Source organism: Rattus norvegicus, chromosome 7 (assembly GCF_036323735.1).
Source record: "Rattus norvegicus strain BN/NHsdMcwi chromosome 7, GRCr8, whole genome shotgun sequence".
NCBI lineage: Eukaryota > Metazoa > Chordata > Mammalia > Rodentia > Muridae > Rattus > Rattus norvegicus.
In genome coordinates this window covers 66,122,971-66,142,150 of record NC_086025.1, presented here as the reverse complement: position 1 = coordinate 66,142,150, position 19,180 = coordinate 66,122,971, and the positions used below count along the sequence as shown (strand labels likewise).

General features: G+C 40.0%; 1 protein-coding gene across 1 annotated transcript in view; it reads right to left on the bottom strand.

Annotated features, from left to right (window-relative positions):
* Positions 1 to 17,049: 17,049 nt before the first annotated feature.
* The window catches only part of Sdc2 (syndecan 2), a 112,697-nt gene continuing 110,566 nt past the window's right edge, over positions 17,050 to 19,180 (bottom strand). The window contains exon 5 of the mRNA NM_013082.4: positions 17,050 to 18,379. Coding sequence (NP_037214.1) covers positions 18,216 to 18,379 — 164 coding nt within the window. The 3' untranslated portion in view covers positions 17,050 to 18,215. The remainder of the gene's footprint in view (positions 18,380 to 19,180) is intronic.

Below are 19,180 nucleotides of genomic sequence, written 5' to 3'. Positions count from 1 at the left end.
AATAGATAAGAAAGGATAAGATTTTATAGGGAGGTTAGTTATTCAAATAATGATTCCAATCTGCATTACATAAAGCACTCACCCAATGCCAAGAAAACTGCTGCATAATTTGTTCTCTAAGACTATGCACCCTCCAAGTTCATGTTGGCATTTCAGCCATTGTCACCTCAGGATTTGGTTGTAATTAAAGATCATCTTTGAAGAAATAATGAAGCCCAAATCCAATATGGCTTGTGGGCTTTCTAAACAAAATTAAGTCGTAGACATATAGAAAAGAGTGACCTTGCGAGAACAGTAAAGACAATGCTTTTCTAGCAGCTGAGGAGAGATGCTCAGGAGAAACCATCCTTTCTACACCTTTAATCTCAGATATACAGCTTCTCACAGATGTAAGAAAACAAATTTTATGTTTAAGTCATACCTCTTCTAGTACTTTGTATGGCATCTCCAGTAACCTTGTCCTATCTCCCACAAGTATTATAAACTGGCTTCCTTCTTCATTGACTTCTTGGGAATGAATATCTTCATGGCTCACCGTCTTTCCTAGTGATCCACGGAATTATCACTGCAAACTTTCTTTTTAGCCAGAAATTGAAGAAATGACTCTTAGGTCTCAGCAATAAGTGGAAAATAAAGCTAGTGGTTATGTGCCCGTGGACTCTTCCTCAAGAGCCAATATGGATACACCGATAATCTCAGTACCAGGGAAGGTGAGGTAAGACGATTCCAAATTTGAACCCTACCTGGGCTATATAGTAAGGTGTTGCCTCAAAAAAAGAAACCCAAACAAACTAAAAAAGAAACAGCAACCAGACAGCCTTAGTCAGTAACAGCCTTCTTCCTTTTTTTCCCATCCTTTTCTCTTTCCTGAAAAAGTTTATGCAAGAGATTGAGCTGGGAGAGCAAGGTTTGTGTCTATGTGTGTAGGGATAGGAGTGGTGATAATTTATGGTAGCTCAGAGAAGGTTCTGGTATTTGAGTAAAATAGTATCTATAACAGATGGTGAGACCTGACTCTTGTTGGCCTGGCATGAAATGTATTTTGAAGTTCTGAGAGTTCTACATGAGAATATTGTAAAATGTATAAGCATAGAATAAAATATTCTGAAAAGGATTCTAATCCATAAATGGTCAAGTTAGTTGAGCAGACACTGCTCAAAAGAAGAACATGTGGACAATGAAATATTTGAAAAGTGTTTACATCCTTGTTCACCAGGAGGAGAAATTAAAACTGCACTAAGTTTCTGTTTTTCCCAAGAAAACAAATGCCTTTAAGGATGTTTTGAGGGAAGAACTCAGATACGCTGATGCTAAGAATGTAAACTTGTTCAGTCTTTATGGAAAACAGTAGGAAGGGCTCTCAAGTAAACCTCTAAACACAGAACTAACATATCAATGTATATACCAGGGTACATAAGTGAAGAAACCTAAAACTACATATTGGAAAGACAAAATAACCATTTTTATTGCAGAACTATTTATAGTATCTTTAATATGTAGCCTCCTAAATTCCCATCAACATATGACTAGATAAATAAAATGTAGATAAATGCAATGTGGTTATACCCTTCAGTAAAGAATGAAGAAACTTTGTCATTTGCAGGAAAATGGATGGAACTAAAGAACATTTCAAGTAAAATATAACATTGATATTATCACACAGTTTCTTTGGTATGCATACACACACACACACACACACACACATTGAAACAAGAAAGGGCTCTTTTTATGGGGAGAAAGGAGAGTAGCAAGAAGTTTGAAGATGGACTATCCCTATCATTCTGACAGCAGTAGGCAAATGGGAGCAAAGTACAATGACCATGGTGTATGAAAATGTCACACTATTTCATGTGATAACTTGTGAAATAATTTTTACAATTTGCAGATGGCCTCCTTCAAGTGAGATGCTAAAAGCCAAGCAGGATGGAGTGAAGAGACTCTGTGTAGAATGGTGATCTTGTAGGAATTTGAAAGCAGAGTATGCTATAGATGGTATCCCTCCCCAGAGAGGAATAACCCAGGTGAATACAATATAGACAACATTGACCCAGCAAGAAAGCTTAGCATTACGTCAGAAGTCAGGAGGAGTGAAGCAAGCATTTGTGCAAGTGAGAAAAGAGGCTGGCACGGGTTACAGGAACTCCAATTGGTTAATAGGCTTGCTTAAGATAATACTGTGGGGCTTGAATGGGATGAATAAGAATTCACATGGCAGGCTGACCCACTGTACCATACCAGAGTCCAAATGATACAAGAAGGTCAGACAGATAGTTGGTTGTCTAAAGGAATGATTAAGTATAGGGAGTAAAATAAGAACTAGTATGGTATAGCTATTATTTCCAAATTGAAATATTCCTTTCTTGGAGGGAGGGGGAAACACATAGAACTCAGGAAGTAAACAAAACTGGTTACAAGATTCATAAAACCCCTTCTCAAAGTTATAAAAGCTGGCATCTAGGAAGAGGAGATGTTTCACCTGGCCAAGTTGCCTGAATTTTTTTTTTATAGGAACACACAGCTTTGCTAAGTCACTTATCAAAGTGTGATTGGTTTCCCAGCAATTTGAGTCACCTTTGCTGTATGTAACTTTTCACCTATGGCTCTATAAGTAACCTCAATAAACTCCCAGGTTCACGAAAGTAGACTTGTGTAGGATAAATTCTCTGTATTGTTATTGGTTCCCACCTATCTAGGATAAATAAATGCTTGTTCATGTCTTCCAGGAAAAGTCACACAACAGCCAGCTACCTCATTCTTTGAGAGGATATGGTGATTAATCTTAACTGTCAATTTGATGAGAAGTGATGGGCCTTTGTGAATGCCTTTGGAGAATTATCTTGACTAGTATAATTGAGGTGTGAAGACCCACCAACGATGGGAAGCCTGATTCCTGGGTTCAGATGCTGATCAGTATAACAAGGAGAAAGTGTCCTGCAATTTTTATATTGCTGTGACAAGACACCATAACTGAAGCAATTTGTAAAAGAAAGGATTTATTTGGGAGAAGCACAGTTCCACAGGGCATGTCAGCAGGCAGGCAGACATGGCACTGAAACAGTAGCTGAGATCTTAGATGCTCATCTGCTAGTAAGAGGCAAAGTGAGCCAACTGGGAATAGTATAGACTTTTGAAACCTCAAAGGTCATGCCAGTGACACATCTCTTCTAACGAGACCATGCATTCTAATCTTTCCAAAGCAGTTCTATCAATGGAGGACTAAGTGTTTGAATATATGAGCCTATGGAAACTTATTGGAGCCATTCTCACTCAAATTACCACAGTATGCTTAGTGAAGCATTCATGTTCTGAATCTTGATTATGGTTGCAGTATCACCATCTCTCAATGCTCCTGCCAATGTGTCCATTGCTTGTATACAAAATGGGGAAATGGGGGAGTTTCCTGGGGTCCCCTCCTTCATCCGTTCCTTCAAAAAGATACTTTTTGATTTGGAAGTAATAGCTATAACACTAACTCTCATTTCATTCAATATATGTAACCATTTCTCTAGGTACCCAGTTCAATTTGTCCTCCTTATATCGTTTGAGCCTCAATATATCACACTGGCTCAGACAGCTATGTGGATGCTTCCTATCCACCTCATTCAAGTTCCATAATATTTTATCAAGCAACCTTATACACCCGCTAGGTCTCCTATTGTAGGAAGAAGGTTTGTAACCTTAAACTGCGAGCCAAAATGACCCCCCCACACACACACACACCACAGAGACACTGTACAGCCATGCTGCTTTCTAAGGTGCTTTTATAACAACAGTGTGAACAGGAATTAGAAATGGGGCTAAAGGTGAATGAGTGCTGTGGTTTGGATTATATTTGAAGACAATAGTGCCAATACACATGTTTCAAGACATAGGCGATAGAGAAATAAATATAAAAGTGTACGGTTCGAGGCACATGAGCTTCATATAGCTTACACACTGGGAAGGCTGTGAAACAGTGGTAGAACCCGATAAGACTGAACACACTGGGCGACCAGATAATGGTTTCTGAACACTATTTTGCACTAAAAGGCTGTAGATATTGCCTGATTTCAGAAAGAGGCTTGAGAAGGTACCAGATAATTTGAAACCTCTTTTGTACAATACAGTAAGGAAAGGCTTGCAGAAGTTAATATCATGTCATAGCTGGACACAGAGGCTAGCTGAACAAATCTTACTGGTCAAATATAGAATAATATAAAATTAAAATGAATAGTGATACTAACAGACTAAGACTCCATCATAAGTGAAATAGAAAACCACACAGTAGAAATAAAGACCAAATTGAAACTATGACTAGATTATTGATGCAAACTCAAAATACATCCCCACAAGTTACTAATGATAAAGGGCAAGATACTTGACAAATGCCACCTTAATCAGAGATCAGTGTCAACATCAGCAGTAATGAGGCAGATCTAAATCCTATACACGCTAATGGGATGCAATGAGAACATCAGGACTATGTTTTTGCTGTGATTGTGCATCGCCTCAATCTGACCATGAAAGCTTACCAGACACATCTACAATGAGGGACATCCTATAAGATAAATGCTCTTTAATTCTACAAGTGTCAAGGTCATGAAGGTCAAGGAAAGATGGAAACATGTTTGAGACTCAAAACATAGGACATACTATAAGTACATTATTTTAGACTGAAATCTTCTCTTAAAGCACATATTTAGTGCAATTGGAGAAATTGCCAGCTAGAGGAAAGTAACCATGTGAAATTTCTGGTTCGGTACTTGCATTGAGGAGATAAGGGAGAATGCTGGGTTTTTTTCCTATTAGAAAACAAATTTAAATATCGAATCATGAATCATCCCATCAGTAGCTTTCCTGTGAGCTTGGGATTGTTTCTAACTTTAAACTGAAAGCCAAGAGAGAAGCTCAGTCTCCTCAACAAATCCATGCCTAAACACACACACACACACACACACACACACATAGACATACACACACATACACATACATGTGCACACACACACAGACACACACACAGACATACACACACATACACATACATGTGCACACACACAGACACACACACAGACACACACACACAAAGACACACACAGACACACACAAACACACACACACAAAGACACACACAGACACACACAAACACACACACACAAAGACACACACAGACACACACAAACACACACACACAAACACACACACATACACAGACACACACACATACACAGACACACACACAGACACACACAAACACACACACATACACAGACACACACACACAGACACACACACAGACACACACACACAGACACACACAGACACACACACAGACACACACACACAGACACACACACAGACACACACACAGACACACACAGACACACACACAGACACACACACACAGACACACACACACAGACACACACTCACACACAGTTATGGGGGGAAGGGTGGCATGGGTTAAAGGCAGCTTGTGGGATATAACCAGCAGACACAAACGTGATCACAGGTGAGTTTCAAGCTTGCATAAACTTTGAGAAAAGTGCATTTTTGAGGCTATTTGTATACAAGGAATGGCAATGTATGCATAATGTTCTTGAGGAATAAATAATTACATTTGGGGGAGCAATAAGCAGGATGTAAAGTGAATAACTAAAAAAATAAGAAGTTTTTAAAAACATGCAACACATTACACAGAAAAATAACAACCTTTGCACTGGTATTCCCTGAAGTGGCAGGAATATTTTTATATTCTCTTACTTTTTTGGTTTTACTTTTTAAATGGATATATATATGTTCTCTGCTTTCGGTCATTTATATATTTTTATCCACTAGGAGCAATCAATGCCCCTGACAGCATATGAGGGAACGCTCTGAATCATATGCTTGCCTCTGGCACATGGTTATAAGCTCTGCTACATGTGTCTACCAGGTACCTGAGGGGTGTGTAGGCTTGAGTCAAGGCACTTAATACTATACACAAAACCCTCAGCTACATCATCTGTAAAATGGGAACTAGGTCCTTGCCTCAGGAAGTTACTGGAAGGATTAAGCGTGTTACTATATCTACAAAGTATTAAACCACTAGGAGAGAACAATACTGTGTCTTTTAATAAGTAAATTTACAAGAATTTCTATTTGTTCTTATAATGAGATAAAAGGACCAGAGACAACTTCCTAGTCTTAGTTACAACCTAGCATTTCTTGAATCTCTAAATTCCTAATTGACTTTTCCGTACACTGGGCACAGTTCTAAGTGCTTGATCACTCATGGACCTTTAGTTATCCTAACAGTATTGTGTGTAATAGAGGAAGGTACTGAGCCATAGTGAGGCTAATGAACCTGCAAACTCAACCACCTAGGAAGAGATAGGGCCAGGATCTGAACTAGACAGCCTCTGTTCTCATCATTGACCCGAGCTGCAGCTTTTGCCATCGCATAATCAAGCCCCCAAAACTATAATTTAGATGTTGATTGCTTCCAATCCGCCTCACCTTATAAGGTAGTGTTTCCAAGTTTCAAATGCAGTTTTCCAGAATGAATAATTGCAGATTAGGTTCACTTCCTTAGGCTAAAATTTTGAAGTCATAGTATAGGTGATTAAGAATAGCTCTGGCATCCAGACCGTTGTCTCAAGGCAAAGGTCTCTTCTTCTACCCAATTCTGCTGATTACTGCGATTACATTAAATCCTAGCTGGAGAGTTCTGAAGAGAGTACAGAAGAGCACAGGAGGATGGATTGATTAATGAGGCAAGAATGGAGAGGGGGGCAGAAAACTGTGTGTTTTCCACTCATATAAACCCTGACACTGGCTATCAGGTAAAGCTTGTAACCTTGGCACTTCTTCATGTGAGTCTTGGGGAATATAAACAGTGAGAGAAGGGACAGGAAAAAACTCTGAGGTCAAAAAGATAGGTTTTTAGTAACAGTGTGATAGTGTGGGAGCCTGACAAAAATGGTGGCTGGGGTAGGGCTTGTGTGATAACTACAGGTGTTAGAAGTATAGATCATTTCAAAGTCTAGTATCCCTATATCAGCAAAGGCTGCCACATTGTGCTGTCACATAGCACAAACATTTCTCATATTATCCACTCTGTAATGATTGATGTGGTCCATTTTCTGTTGCTGTAACTGAATACCACAGACTACTGCCTAGCCTATGAAGAATGGCAGCCTATTTAGCTTTCAGTTCTGGATGCTGGCACGTTTAAAATCTTGCCATAACCTTTCCACTGCATGACAACATAGCAGGCACATCTGGTAGCGTAACAGAGCCAGCACGTGCTAGCTTTGTCTCTTCTTCCTTTTAAAACCATGAACACCAAGCAGTGTTCTTGACCCCTGTGAACGCATCTATCTCCAATTCCTGCCAAAAAAAGATTCCACACCTAAATAATGTTAATATATGAATATCAGGAATAAGCACCTAATACATGAGCTTTCAGGGTTCTCTTTAAACCAAGGCAGGCAAGTCTAGGAAGATACGGGATTAAAATTTTTCTGTTCTTTTGGCATTCCAAGATGCTGGGCTGAAAATGGTGAAATGACTCATTACAGGTCACACAGAAGGAGCCACAGTATCAGTCATAAGTTATATATAAAAGCAGTGGCGGAGCAGAAGGAAATGAGCAGATTTACCAGCAAAGCAATCCCACAAACCAACGGCTTGCGTGCTACACCATTTAGCTAAAAGATGGGTGGATCCAAGCTCATCATAATGCTGAGGTTTTCAGAAAGGACACAAGGATGACAAATGGACTTTGCCTGTGGTTTCCTGAGGACTTGTTTCTCAACATAAGTTAGAAAGAAAGATTTGAAGATGAAAGGAAATACGAAGTCATGTTGCATTTGAGAGAATACTGTAAACCATTGGGCCCCTAAAATGCCAGGTTAGATTTCGAAGGCAACCCCAGTTGTTGAAACGGAATGGCTGGAACAGTGCCAAGCAGCTTTAGAAAAAGCCGAGTCACGTAGATCTAAATGACACTGCCAAGATGAAAATTGAAAGAGAAAATGGGTGTGGGCATAGCCTAGCCTGGCACCTGGGTCTGAACTGCTGCTGAATCACATTCCCACAGCATGCCAGAGTACTCTGAAGAGAGATCCCCAACGGGAACCCATAGGCCTGGGAAGCTAGAGAGTTGCCTGTGATCCAGGCATTAGTGTTTGCTGAGATTATTAGGCAATGTTGAGAACGTGGTAGAAAGATTCTCTGTTTCCCTTCATAGAATGGACAAGATTGCTTCTGGAGACTGAGGACACTACTCACGGGATGGAGGACCATATGGTAACAATGAGTAAGAAAAAAAGCCATTCCCTAATCTCTTTTATCCTTTGATGGAAATACAGGGGTTGAAACTGGATCCCACAGGAGGAGAATTCTTATCTACACTGGTGAGAAGGAAAACACAAAAGCAAAGCACATTTTCGCGCAGGTAGATTAGCTAAGCAGGAACCCTTCTCCCCCGCCTACACATCTGCCTTGGGTTTTTCTTCTCTTCAGATTGTTGGGAGCAAACAGATGGCTGCAGAAGCCGGGATTTTAAATTTATGAATGGAAATTTGAACAGATGTTAGCAATCAAGATGGCATGTACATTTTTTTTTCATACCACATTTAGAGCCCTGCCTCCTTCACATACATGGGAGATGTGGATCGTAAAAGGGTAGCTTTTGATGTTGGGGACAGCCTGGATCCAACATGGTGCTAATGTGGCACAATAGTGGAAATACTGAAAGAACAAAGAGGGCAAACACTAGTCATCTCCCCGTATAAACGCTAAATGCTTATCTGCAGAATTCTCAAATGTGTCTGTGAAGAACCCACAAACCATCTGAGCATATTTTAAGTAGGTGAACTTGAAGCCTGGAGTTTAGATGAATATCTGCAGACACCTATTTCCTTGAATTTTGTTTAGATTTGATATAATAAGGATTGAGGGTTTTTTTTTCCTTGCTTGGCTGAAGGTCCCAGACATACAAGGTCCTCTCAAATTTCACAGAAGAATAAGAGCCAAGAAAGAAAGAGCTAATGATTGTTATGAGGCTAGAGACAGGACTGGGAAATAGAGGTGGGTTTGCACTGGGAGGAGGAGGGAGAAAATGAAGCAAACATCATGTATCCTTCTTTTCCTTCACCATGGATACCATTTAAGATTCATAGTAGATCCCATCTATGTGATGTTTTAACTCACATAAATGTATTATAAAGCATAACCAGGAATAATAATTGAGAAACTAAGCTTTGACAATAACTAATAATGATACAGAACAAATAGAGTGATATACTGTAGCATGTATTTAAAACATAGATACATATTTCTGGAATTTTCCATTTAATATTTTCTAACAACACCTATGGGCAGCTGAGAATGGGTGGGAGTGGGGAAATTATCATACACATAAACTGAAGGGAAAAAAAGGCTGATGTTACATTAAAACACAAAGCCAGAGGTAAAAATATGTTGAACTTTAAAAAAATAAGAAGGGGTGAGGTCACCCAGAGATTTGGAGGGATGAGATTCATAATCATCCTGCAGAGGAGGGAAGGTTTGGGAACTAGTACTGTCGAGAAGAAGTACTAACTAGGATCTGTTAGAAAACCTTACTGAGGGAAACTTCAAAGAGTAGAGACCACACACAGTCTAAAAGTCAGGTTATTAGGCATTGTAATTTGCTACCAACAAGCCCATTGCCCACAGGGATCCACACTTAGAGACTGCGCCGGCTCTGTGGAATCTACCATGACAGGTCTCTTTGTGGACTATGATGTCATCACAAGTGTCCCTTTCCTATTATTATTATGACATTCACCCCCCCCCAATCAGTCTATTCTCCATAGCATAATCAAAGCAAATCGTGACATGATTCTAAAATGCAAAATACCAGGCAGCATCAGAACCCTCAAGGGTGGACTCCAAAATCTGTTCACAAATTGACTAACGATTCCAATGCTTGCTGAATTTGTGTGTGTGTGTGTGTGTGTGTGTGTGTGTGTGTGTTTGTGGGTACACATATATAGAAGTGTGAGTATGTATGTGTATATGTATGTGCATGAGTATGATGCGCAGAGGTTGATAATATGTGTCCTTATCAATTAATTTCTGCCTTACATTTTTAAGTTTTAGATTCCATTTACTTATTTATTTTTGTGTGTCTACACACACACACACACACACACACACACACACACACACACACACACCACAATGAACTTGTAAACGTTGAGAGCAACTTGAGAGAGTCATTTGTGGTCATTAGGTATAGTGGCAAGTATTTTTATCCAATAAGCCATTGACTCTTCAACTTAATTTTGACACAGGGTTTCTCACTGAAACTAAAGCTTGCCTATTGGGCAGTTTAAAGTCCATACATATACAGCCACCAAACTAGATAAGATGGATGAAGCAAAGAAGTGCAGGCTGACAGGAACCGGATGTAGATCTCTCCTGAGAGACACAGCCAGAATATGGCAAATACATAGGCGAATGCCAGCAGCAAACCACTGAACTGAGAACAGGACCCCCGTTGAAGGAACCAGAGAAAGGACTGAAAGAGCTTGAAGGGGCTTGAGACCCCATATGAACAACAATGCCAACCAAGCAGAGCTTCCAGGGACTAAGCCACTACCCAAAGACTATACATGGACTGACCCTGGGCTCCAACTGCATAGGTAGCAATGAATAGCCTAGTAAGGGCACCAGTGGAAGGGGGAGCCCTTGGTCCTGCCAAGACTGAACCCCCAGTGAACGTGATTGTTGGGGGGGAGGGCAGTAATGGGGGGAGGATGGGGAGGGGAACACCCATATAGAAGGGAAGAGGGAGGAGTTTGGGGGATGTTTGCCTGGAAACCGGGAAAGGGAATAACAATTGAAATGTAAATAAGAAATACTCAAGTTAATGAAGATGGAGGAAAAAAATAAATAAAAAAGTGAAAAAATAATCACCATAATCGTAATAAATACTGGCACATCATTTACATAATAAAAAGCCAGGCTGGCTCCAAGGAGTCTTCTGTCTCCACCTCCCCAGAGGTATTATAGATACACATTTCTGGTTTGGGCTTTTTACATGTGTTAGGGTTCCAAACATAGAATGTTATGCAAGCACATTACCAACTGAGCCATGTCCTCAGTCCCCTTCTGATGAAACAGAGAACCATTATTAAGCCTAAAGACTTCTTGACTCAAAACCTTTCAGTGGTGGTGCACGGCCACCATGATGGGTACAAGGACACATGTGTGTGTATATCTTCTGGCCTGTGGATGATCTGTTGACTATTCACCACTCTTCTGTCTTGTCCCACTAAAGATCTTGGATCTCACTGTTCCCTCTGCTTACCCTCTTCCTGAGATCCCAGATCCCCACTGCTCCTCTCCCCTATCATCTGCTATGCAATTCCTTGTCACCCTCAGCTCTGCTCTGTTCAAGTGTCACCTTCTTGCTAAATTACAGCTCAGACTTGTTTATTGTCTGTCTCTCCTTCCCAGAGCCTAGCACCATGCTTGCAGACAGCACCCAGGCAGCAGTTGGTAGAGGAATGACAAAAACATCTTGACTTGGTGGTCCACCAGATGCCAGCTTGTTTGTTCAGGATGTCTCCTCTATAGCCTCAGTGATGTCAGCAAGCACACATCACTCTTACTGCTATTTGTACTTTACAAAAGAAAAAAAAATTAGCTAAGTGAAAATAAAAGTAAAAGGTACTAAAAATATTACAGGCTAAAGCATGGTGTCATCAGAATATCGCTTTTCACGATCCCCAAATTCTAGTCTGATAGATAACAAAATATATTATTAAACATCTATGTACATTATTAAACAATCTTTACTTTTCTCAGAACTTGGTTCCAGAGAAAATGTAAGGGTAGTCCAGTATTCACCTAAGCAGGATGTAAGTAAGGAAGCTGAACCGTTGTTTTCAAGGACCTCAGGACAATGCTACAAGAGGGAGAACCAGGTATGTGCTGAAGAGTTCACATTTTCTACACAGATAATAGCTGTGTCTCCTGGTTGTATAGACAGTTCCTATTGTTTTGCCTGGTTACTTTCTTGAAGAACAGTTCATATCTCATCACCGTTGACTAAGCAGAAAGAGTCTCTCAAACTTACTTTTTCATTAGTTCGCCTCTTCACATACTGTGTGCTCTGACAAACAGCTATCCAAATGACAAAACAGTGCCTCACCTAAAAAGACAGACTGATACAGACAGGATCAAGCCTATCCTACTCTGCCACCCACCTCTCCAAGTCATCTCATGTATCCCATAGCTTTTAATACCATCTGGAAGCCATTCACTACTGTGGGATCAGTGGGAGCCTGGGAAGGAAAACAGCCCATGCTGGGGAATGCGAGGGAGAATTTAGCCACTTGCAAACATGTCAGAAGAGTAATAAGAGCCAACTGGGGAAAGTGATTATCTAGGCAGTAAGTCTGAAAGTTGCTACCTTCTCTGGGGTTAGAGAGAAGGTGGGAATTGGTTTCCGACAGTTAAAGAATCATACAAGCTGGGCTCATGTAAGAGAGTTTGCCCAGTTGGAATTCAAAACACAGGGAAGCTGTCTTAGTGCTAGAGATGCTCCCACAACAGAAGGGAGGCAAGCCCTCTAGTTTTCCCCCTTCTAAAATTATTTTTAGATATTGATTTTTATTTCAGGTCTCTCCTTTTCTTTTTTTTTCCTTTTCTTTTTTTCGGAGCTGGGGACCGAACCCAGGGCCTTGCGCTTGCTAGGCAAGTGCTCTACCACTGAGCTAAATCCCCAACCCCCAGTCTCTCCTTTTCATTTCGAATCCATTTCTTTGATTTACCCACTGTCTATCCATAAATGTCTAATAATGCTCCCTAACTTCATTTGACCTAGAAGAATTTCCACCAGCCGTAGGTACACTCCTTCTTCACCCATGGCTCAGCTTTTAGATTCTTAGCTTTCCTTATTCCCTGTTCTTCCAAACTTTTAGCAACACCTGGCAGTTTTGACTCTCCAAACAATAACATACCTGTCCATTTAGACCCCTTCATCTCCTAAGTCAGTGTTTCTCTTGAGAAGATAATAATGAAGATAATAATGAGCTCCTAACTACATCCATGGTGTCCACTTACATGCATGCAGGGAGAATTTCTGTTAGGGCTTGAGGTCAAGGTAATCAGCGGGGGCTTTATTCTAAGCCAGCAGAGGCCATTGGAATTTAATGAGGCCAGTCTAGCTTCCCTGAGGAGACTAATATGTAAGAGAGCAAACAGTGGAAGGAGAGACCAGCTAGGAAGTAATTCCACTCCTCAGCCTCCTCCTCTCACCTCTTTCTCATTGATTCTTCCCTCTTAGAAACTCATTTGTCATCCCCGTTCCTCTAACAGGCCAAGATCACCACCCTTCTATGGCTTTCCCATAGCCTGGAAGGCCTGCTCTTTCTGGTTTCAGCACACCTGAATCTGTATGCCCAATGCCTTTGCCTCTGGATCCTTTCTGGCCATATATTATGAGCTGTGTACATTTCTCTCCTTGCAAAGTAGGAGTGTAGGTCTCTGTTCTCTGGACCTTGAGGATAGTATATGACTTAGTTTTGCCAATAAAATTGGGGCAGAAAGACACATAGCTCTGCTTTGGCCCTTTTCCCTTCTATTCAATAATTGCCCATGGTTGGGATATTAGCTACTCCAAAAGTCAGAGCCCTGGAGTAAAGACAGCAATTGTCTAAAGCAATTTACCAGTTAGCTGGAGCTAGCCACCTGTTGTGGGGCAGAACCCCAGAACCCCAGCCCATGAGAGCTGAAGGTAGGAATACTGACGGGAAGGAGGGAGGGTAAGGGAATCCTCACTGCAAGGGAATTTGAGGCCAACTTTGGCTGCATAAGACACTACAAACAACAAAAAGCCAAAGAAAGTGTTTGGTGTTTGAAGTGACTGAGACTTCGAGGTCCTCACCACCGCATACCTAAAGCCTCCCTATTCTTAGTCCTTCAGACTTCATTATTTCTGGGGAGACATTACACCAAGGGAATTGTTCCACTTGTTAACTTCATATACATTTACCGACTCAATCTGTCTGTATCAATCATCACTGTGTCCCCAACTTCCTGAAGTATCCCATATATTTAGTCAGTGTTTGTTGATTGAACTTTCAATTGCTTGCAAAAATAATTTTTACTTCAATTATTTTATGAACAAAACTGGATCCAATGAATCCTGAGTTCAGTATGCTCAAAGCACCAAAGCCTAAATCTTCATTTTGCTAGTATTGAGCTGGACTGGCAGCTTGGGTTACAGCCTTTCAGCCTGATAACAGGAAATCAAATTGCTTCCAAAGCCACCAGGATTCTGTGGTCAGAAAAGGACCTGATTTAGAGCATAGGGAACAAGAAATGAGACCTTAAAATCCTTAGTGGCATTACCTCAGTCAGAACGGGGTGGGACAAATTTCATTTGAATGTCATGTTCACTATTAATTCTACCTGTTTGAAAGCTTGCTGTATGGCCTAACCTAATTCCTCAGCTGACCAAGTCTCAAATTTCACAATTAGTCTAAGATAGTAACACCAAACAGGACTTTAGCTAATCCCTTTAATATGGGGCAACCACTTTTCATTTGTTTTGAGCAACGTTTATCGGAAATTGCTAAGGACCTCACAGTTGCTTGGTAGAGACTTAAAAGGAAGAATCTCACACTGAATGTTGTCCTTGTTTGCTTGTTGACTTTCATTTTGGTGGATGGTGAGGATATAACCCAGGGTCTTTTGCATGCATACATGACAATAAAGGCAAGTGATCTATTAAAACCTGCCAGAACTACCCCCCAATGCCAGCACTTCAACTCCACCCTAGACTTTGTTTGGAGACTGTGTCATTGCTATATCGCCCAACCTGGCCTCAAATCCCTGGGCTGATGTGATTCCCCTTAGACTCCAATGTAGCTGATCTTGTAGGCGTATGTCATCCAAGTATTTTTAAAAATACTCTGCTTCTACTCTCTTATTTAACTGTAATACGGTTAAAAAGATCCCGCTTGCCAAATTAGTTTGCTTTGTGTTACTGTGATAAAAACATTGCTCAACACCAACCCAGAGAGGAAAGGGGTTATTTGGCTTATATTTCCCTTTCATAGTTTTTTAGGGAAATCAAGGCAGAGACTCAAGCAGGAACCTGGAGACAGAAACTGGAGCAGTCCATGGAGGAGTAGTCTTTACTGGCTTGCTCTTCTTTTCATTGTTTGCTCATTCCCATTCAATGGTGGCCCCATCCACAGTGGGCTGAGCCCTCCTACATATATGATTAATCAAGAAAATACCCACTCGGACTTACCTATAAGCTGACCACATGGAAACATTTTCTCAATGAACGTGCCCTCTTCTCAAATGACCCTAGTTTAGATCAAGTTGGCAAAAAAAATTAACCAGCACCACAAACTAACCCAGTGATATTTTTAGGTTTTTGTTCCTCACTTAAAAGTTTTTCTTAAATTTTGAATATGTCTAAGATTTTGAACAAATAAGCACCTAAGAACTATGAAGTTATTTTTAGAGCATTTCAGTCTCTTTAGGCTATCTGTATAAGACACCTACTCACTGCTTAGTTACAATTCTATCTATGCTCTACACCAACGGTAACTGACTAGAGTACAGCCTCCACAAGGGCACTGCATCACAGTGGTAAATGGTGTTCTTAGAGAGAAGTTTACTGGGCACGTGACAGGAAGTTATCCACTAGTAACATCGAAGGCAGTTTCTGTATTGTTCCAAGTTCAGGTACATTTTACCTGTAAAGAAATATCTTATTTATTCTCTAGGGTGTTCTTTCCCATTTGCCCACCATGAGCTAAAAGCAAGGCAGTTCGAATGCTGCCGTCTCTCACACAAAAAGCAATACTCACACAGGGAGTTTGGTCACATGTGGTTTCAAACGCAGGAAATACCACACTGCCTTTAATATTTATATTTTACCAAAATTTACTGAACTCAGTAATGACTACTAACAGTTTTTATGATATTATTTACTGCACCTTAAAAGTTAAAAAAACAGCACTAAGCAGAGAGCGTACAGAAAACTGGATGTGAGTCTATACAGTGAGTTACTTTCGGCACGACAGACTTTATTTTGGCACTTAAACAAATTTGCTTTACAGCAGTGACAAAATATTTGCCAGTATTTTTTCCCTGGCATAGATATTCCAAGCAAGTCATTCTACAATTAGGGTTTCACTGTTTTGCACAGTTAGAGGTATAACCACTACATTCTCAGCCTCCGTGATTGAGGGCATTGTGCAGCTTTGGAAGGGCCCATCATTTCCTCTTAATTCTAAATAAGGTGAATTACGGCTATAATTGGACAGAAATTAAGGCCATTAAGGATTCAGACACAACACTGTTCCAAGTGTTACTTTAGTTTTGTTTGAATGAGTTCTGTGACAAGCCCAGGGAAGGTGCTCAAAGTAGTCAAACTTTTATCGAAAGTTGACTGTATGCTGGAAAAGTTGCAGTTCTTGCTGTCTTCTTTCTACTTCCATGGCTCACAGTTTAAAACTAAAAATTAATGGGAAAATAGAAAATAGAACAGAAAAGGGAAATGCTCTGTTCAGTGAGTACCCAACCGGGGTACCCCATCCCTCCATCTCCTCCTCTGGCATTACTTTTTCTAGAAACATCCATCCTAAGCAGCCAGGTTGTCGTTTTAACATGCAGAGCCTCCACACCCTTCCCTCCAGGCCCATGGAGTGGCTGTGGTTGTCACTCACAGGGTTCTTCTGCAAGGGAGCTTTGACAGTTAAGCAATTCTATAGGGCTGATCCCCAGTTATCTACTTCTAGAAAGGTCCCTTTGCTTCTTTGGAATTTATACTTTTTAAGAGTAAATTGCAAAAGAAGGCATCTGTCTCAATATTGTCAATAGCTACACTACACAGTTTGCAAACCTTGAAATCCCCTGGCAGTCATTCTATCCCTGCACCCAGACACATGCAGGATAACGCATACATTTCCTCTGGCCAATCCAGAGGTAAATCTTGTAATAAACAGCCTAACTGAGGGGCTCTTTGGTCTTACAGACACCATGGATACTCGGAAATCAAACCCACATAGTCACTGAGAACAGACAGTCAGTCATAGCAAAGGGAAGCTGTACATTTGATAAGAAATGTACAAAATTTATAACAGTGACATTTTCAATATTAGGCCATGTGATTTATTCAGTAGTTTGCTTGTTCCCAAATTACAATTTATGTCTATTCATAAGACTACAAAAGTTACCATTAGAATTGTCTGTGCTTATAAAATACCAACTTTTTAAAAACTGTTATATATACTCATTAACACCAGTCTGCAACAAGTTACATAGAATCATAGGCACTTCAAAGGCTTAAAAAGATGTTTACAACTTAAATGCATTTTTAAGAACAAAAACTGATCTTTTTTTTCCTTTAAACTCTTCCTTGTACCTTCAAATTGTAAACTAGCAAGTACAGTGGCCAAAGGAGTCTGTAGCAACTTCTCAAATACTGTTAGCATCTTTGGGTTTGCTGAGGCTTGTCAGTGATGTCAAATCCTCCAAGAGAAGATCTGCTTAGATAACTAGGACTAACAGTTTCGTAGTAATAATCCAATTTTATAATTTGCCTTTGCAAATCTGCCTGAAGCTACAGGGAATGGAAATTAAAGCAAGTGTAAAATGGGTAGTCTGACATTTAAAAAAATTACATAAAGAGGAGGTTAAAGTTTACATAATTGAAAAAAATCACATATACACTAAATTACCATTATTGTAATCATTCAAAGACAAATTGCACCATGACAGCTACAAAAGGCATAAGGTTTTGTTTTTAAGGGAGGAGACAAGAAGGGAGGGCAGAGAAGAGGAACAAGAGATAAATTAACAAAGATCAACTCGGTAAGGTCAACTGGAGATCTGCTGATGAGGGGAACAGCAGTCATCTTTGAACCAGAGGACAAACACAATCATTTTGTATTTGCACATAGATGTTCAAATCAATTCCATGAATGTCAAGGGTTTTTGTAACAAAATATTTTGCCACTGCTATTCACAGAACACTGCAGATGTTAAATTTTTACTTTTAAGTCATTCTAAAGAAATATATGAAAAATTTTAAATACAATGGGATCTTCATCATTAAAGGGCCAGCATGGCTCTGTAATGAACAAAACAGATAACAAAGATATTCATTATTCTATGCTAAAGCTTTATTTTGAAAAGTTCAGTGATCTCTTAAATAGAGACACTAAGTGGGAGTTTTATGCATAAAACTCCTTAGTGGGTGCCTTCTGGTAAGCTGCGCTGGACGGTTTGCGTTCTCCAAGGTCGTAGCTTCCTTCGTCTTTCTTCCGCATGCGGTACACCAACAACAGGATGAGGAAAATGGCAAAGAGAAAGCCAATCACACCGCCAGCAATGACAGCTGAGACGAGAGAAGAGAAAGAGGAGGGTCAGGGTTTGCAGGAATTAGTTTGGCCGTTTCCATTCTATTGACATTTTTGTAAACAATTTGAGAACTCGAGGTTTAAAAAAGAATAATCTGGAGTCATTCTTCAGAAAGGTACATTGTATCAAGGCAAAAGCCTCCAGAAGAAAAATCGAGCTCTAACTTCACCTAACTACACTTTCAGATACTTGTGTTTGGCATTTGCATTCCATAGGGTAACAGTGTAATCTTCTAATCACATTGAAAGCACAAAACATCATGGACTTTTTAAAAAAAACGAAGAGCAAATACAAAAAGCATGCAAATGTCTACCTATTCTTGAATTCGAGGAGACCCTTGTATAAATTAGGTGTTGTTAAATCTTGTACATCTTCCTCTCTAAAACTATAATCAGTACAGGTGTCGGTGGTTATCTCTTTTCAGAAATATCTGAAACCAAGAACGTTTCCCTGTATGGATTTTTTTTTTGATTTTTAAAAACATTTACATACATGGAATGCATTATCAGGAATCAAATCCAAGCCTAAATGTGAAATATGTTTATGTTTTTATAGATATTTTATCCACACGATTCAAGGGAAAACTTATACAGGTTAATGAATAATTCTATTCATGGAACGAGGTTTGTGTAGTGTGCTCCTGTTTTCAATGCAACCCATCCTGAGCACAGGAAATGGATCATCCCATTTGTGGCACCGTGGCAGGGCTTAAAAAGTTTTGGATGTTTGGAATATTCCAGATGCTCTGGTCAGTAAGGTTCAACCTGTACTTTTATCA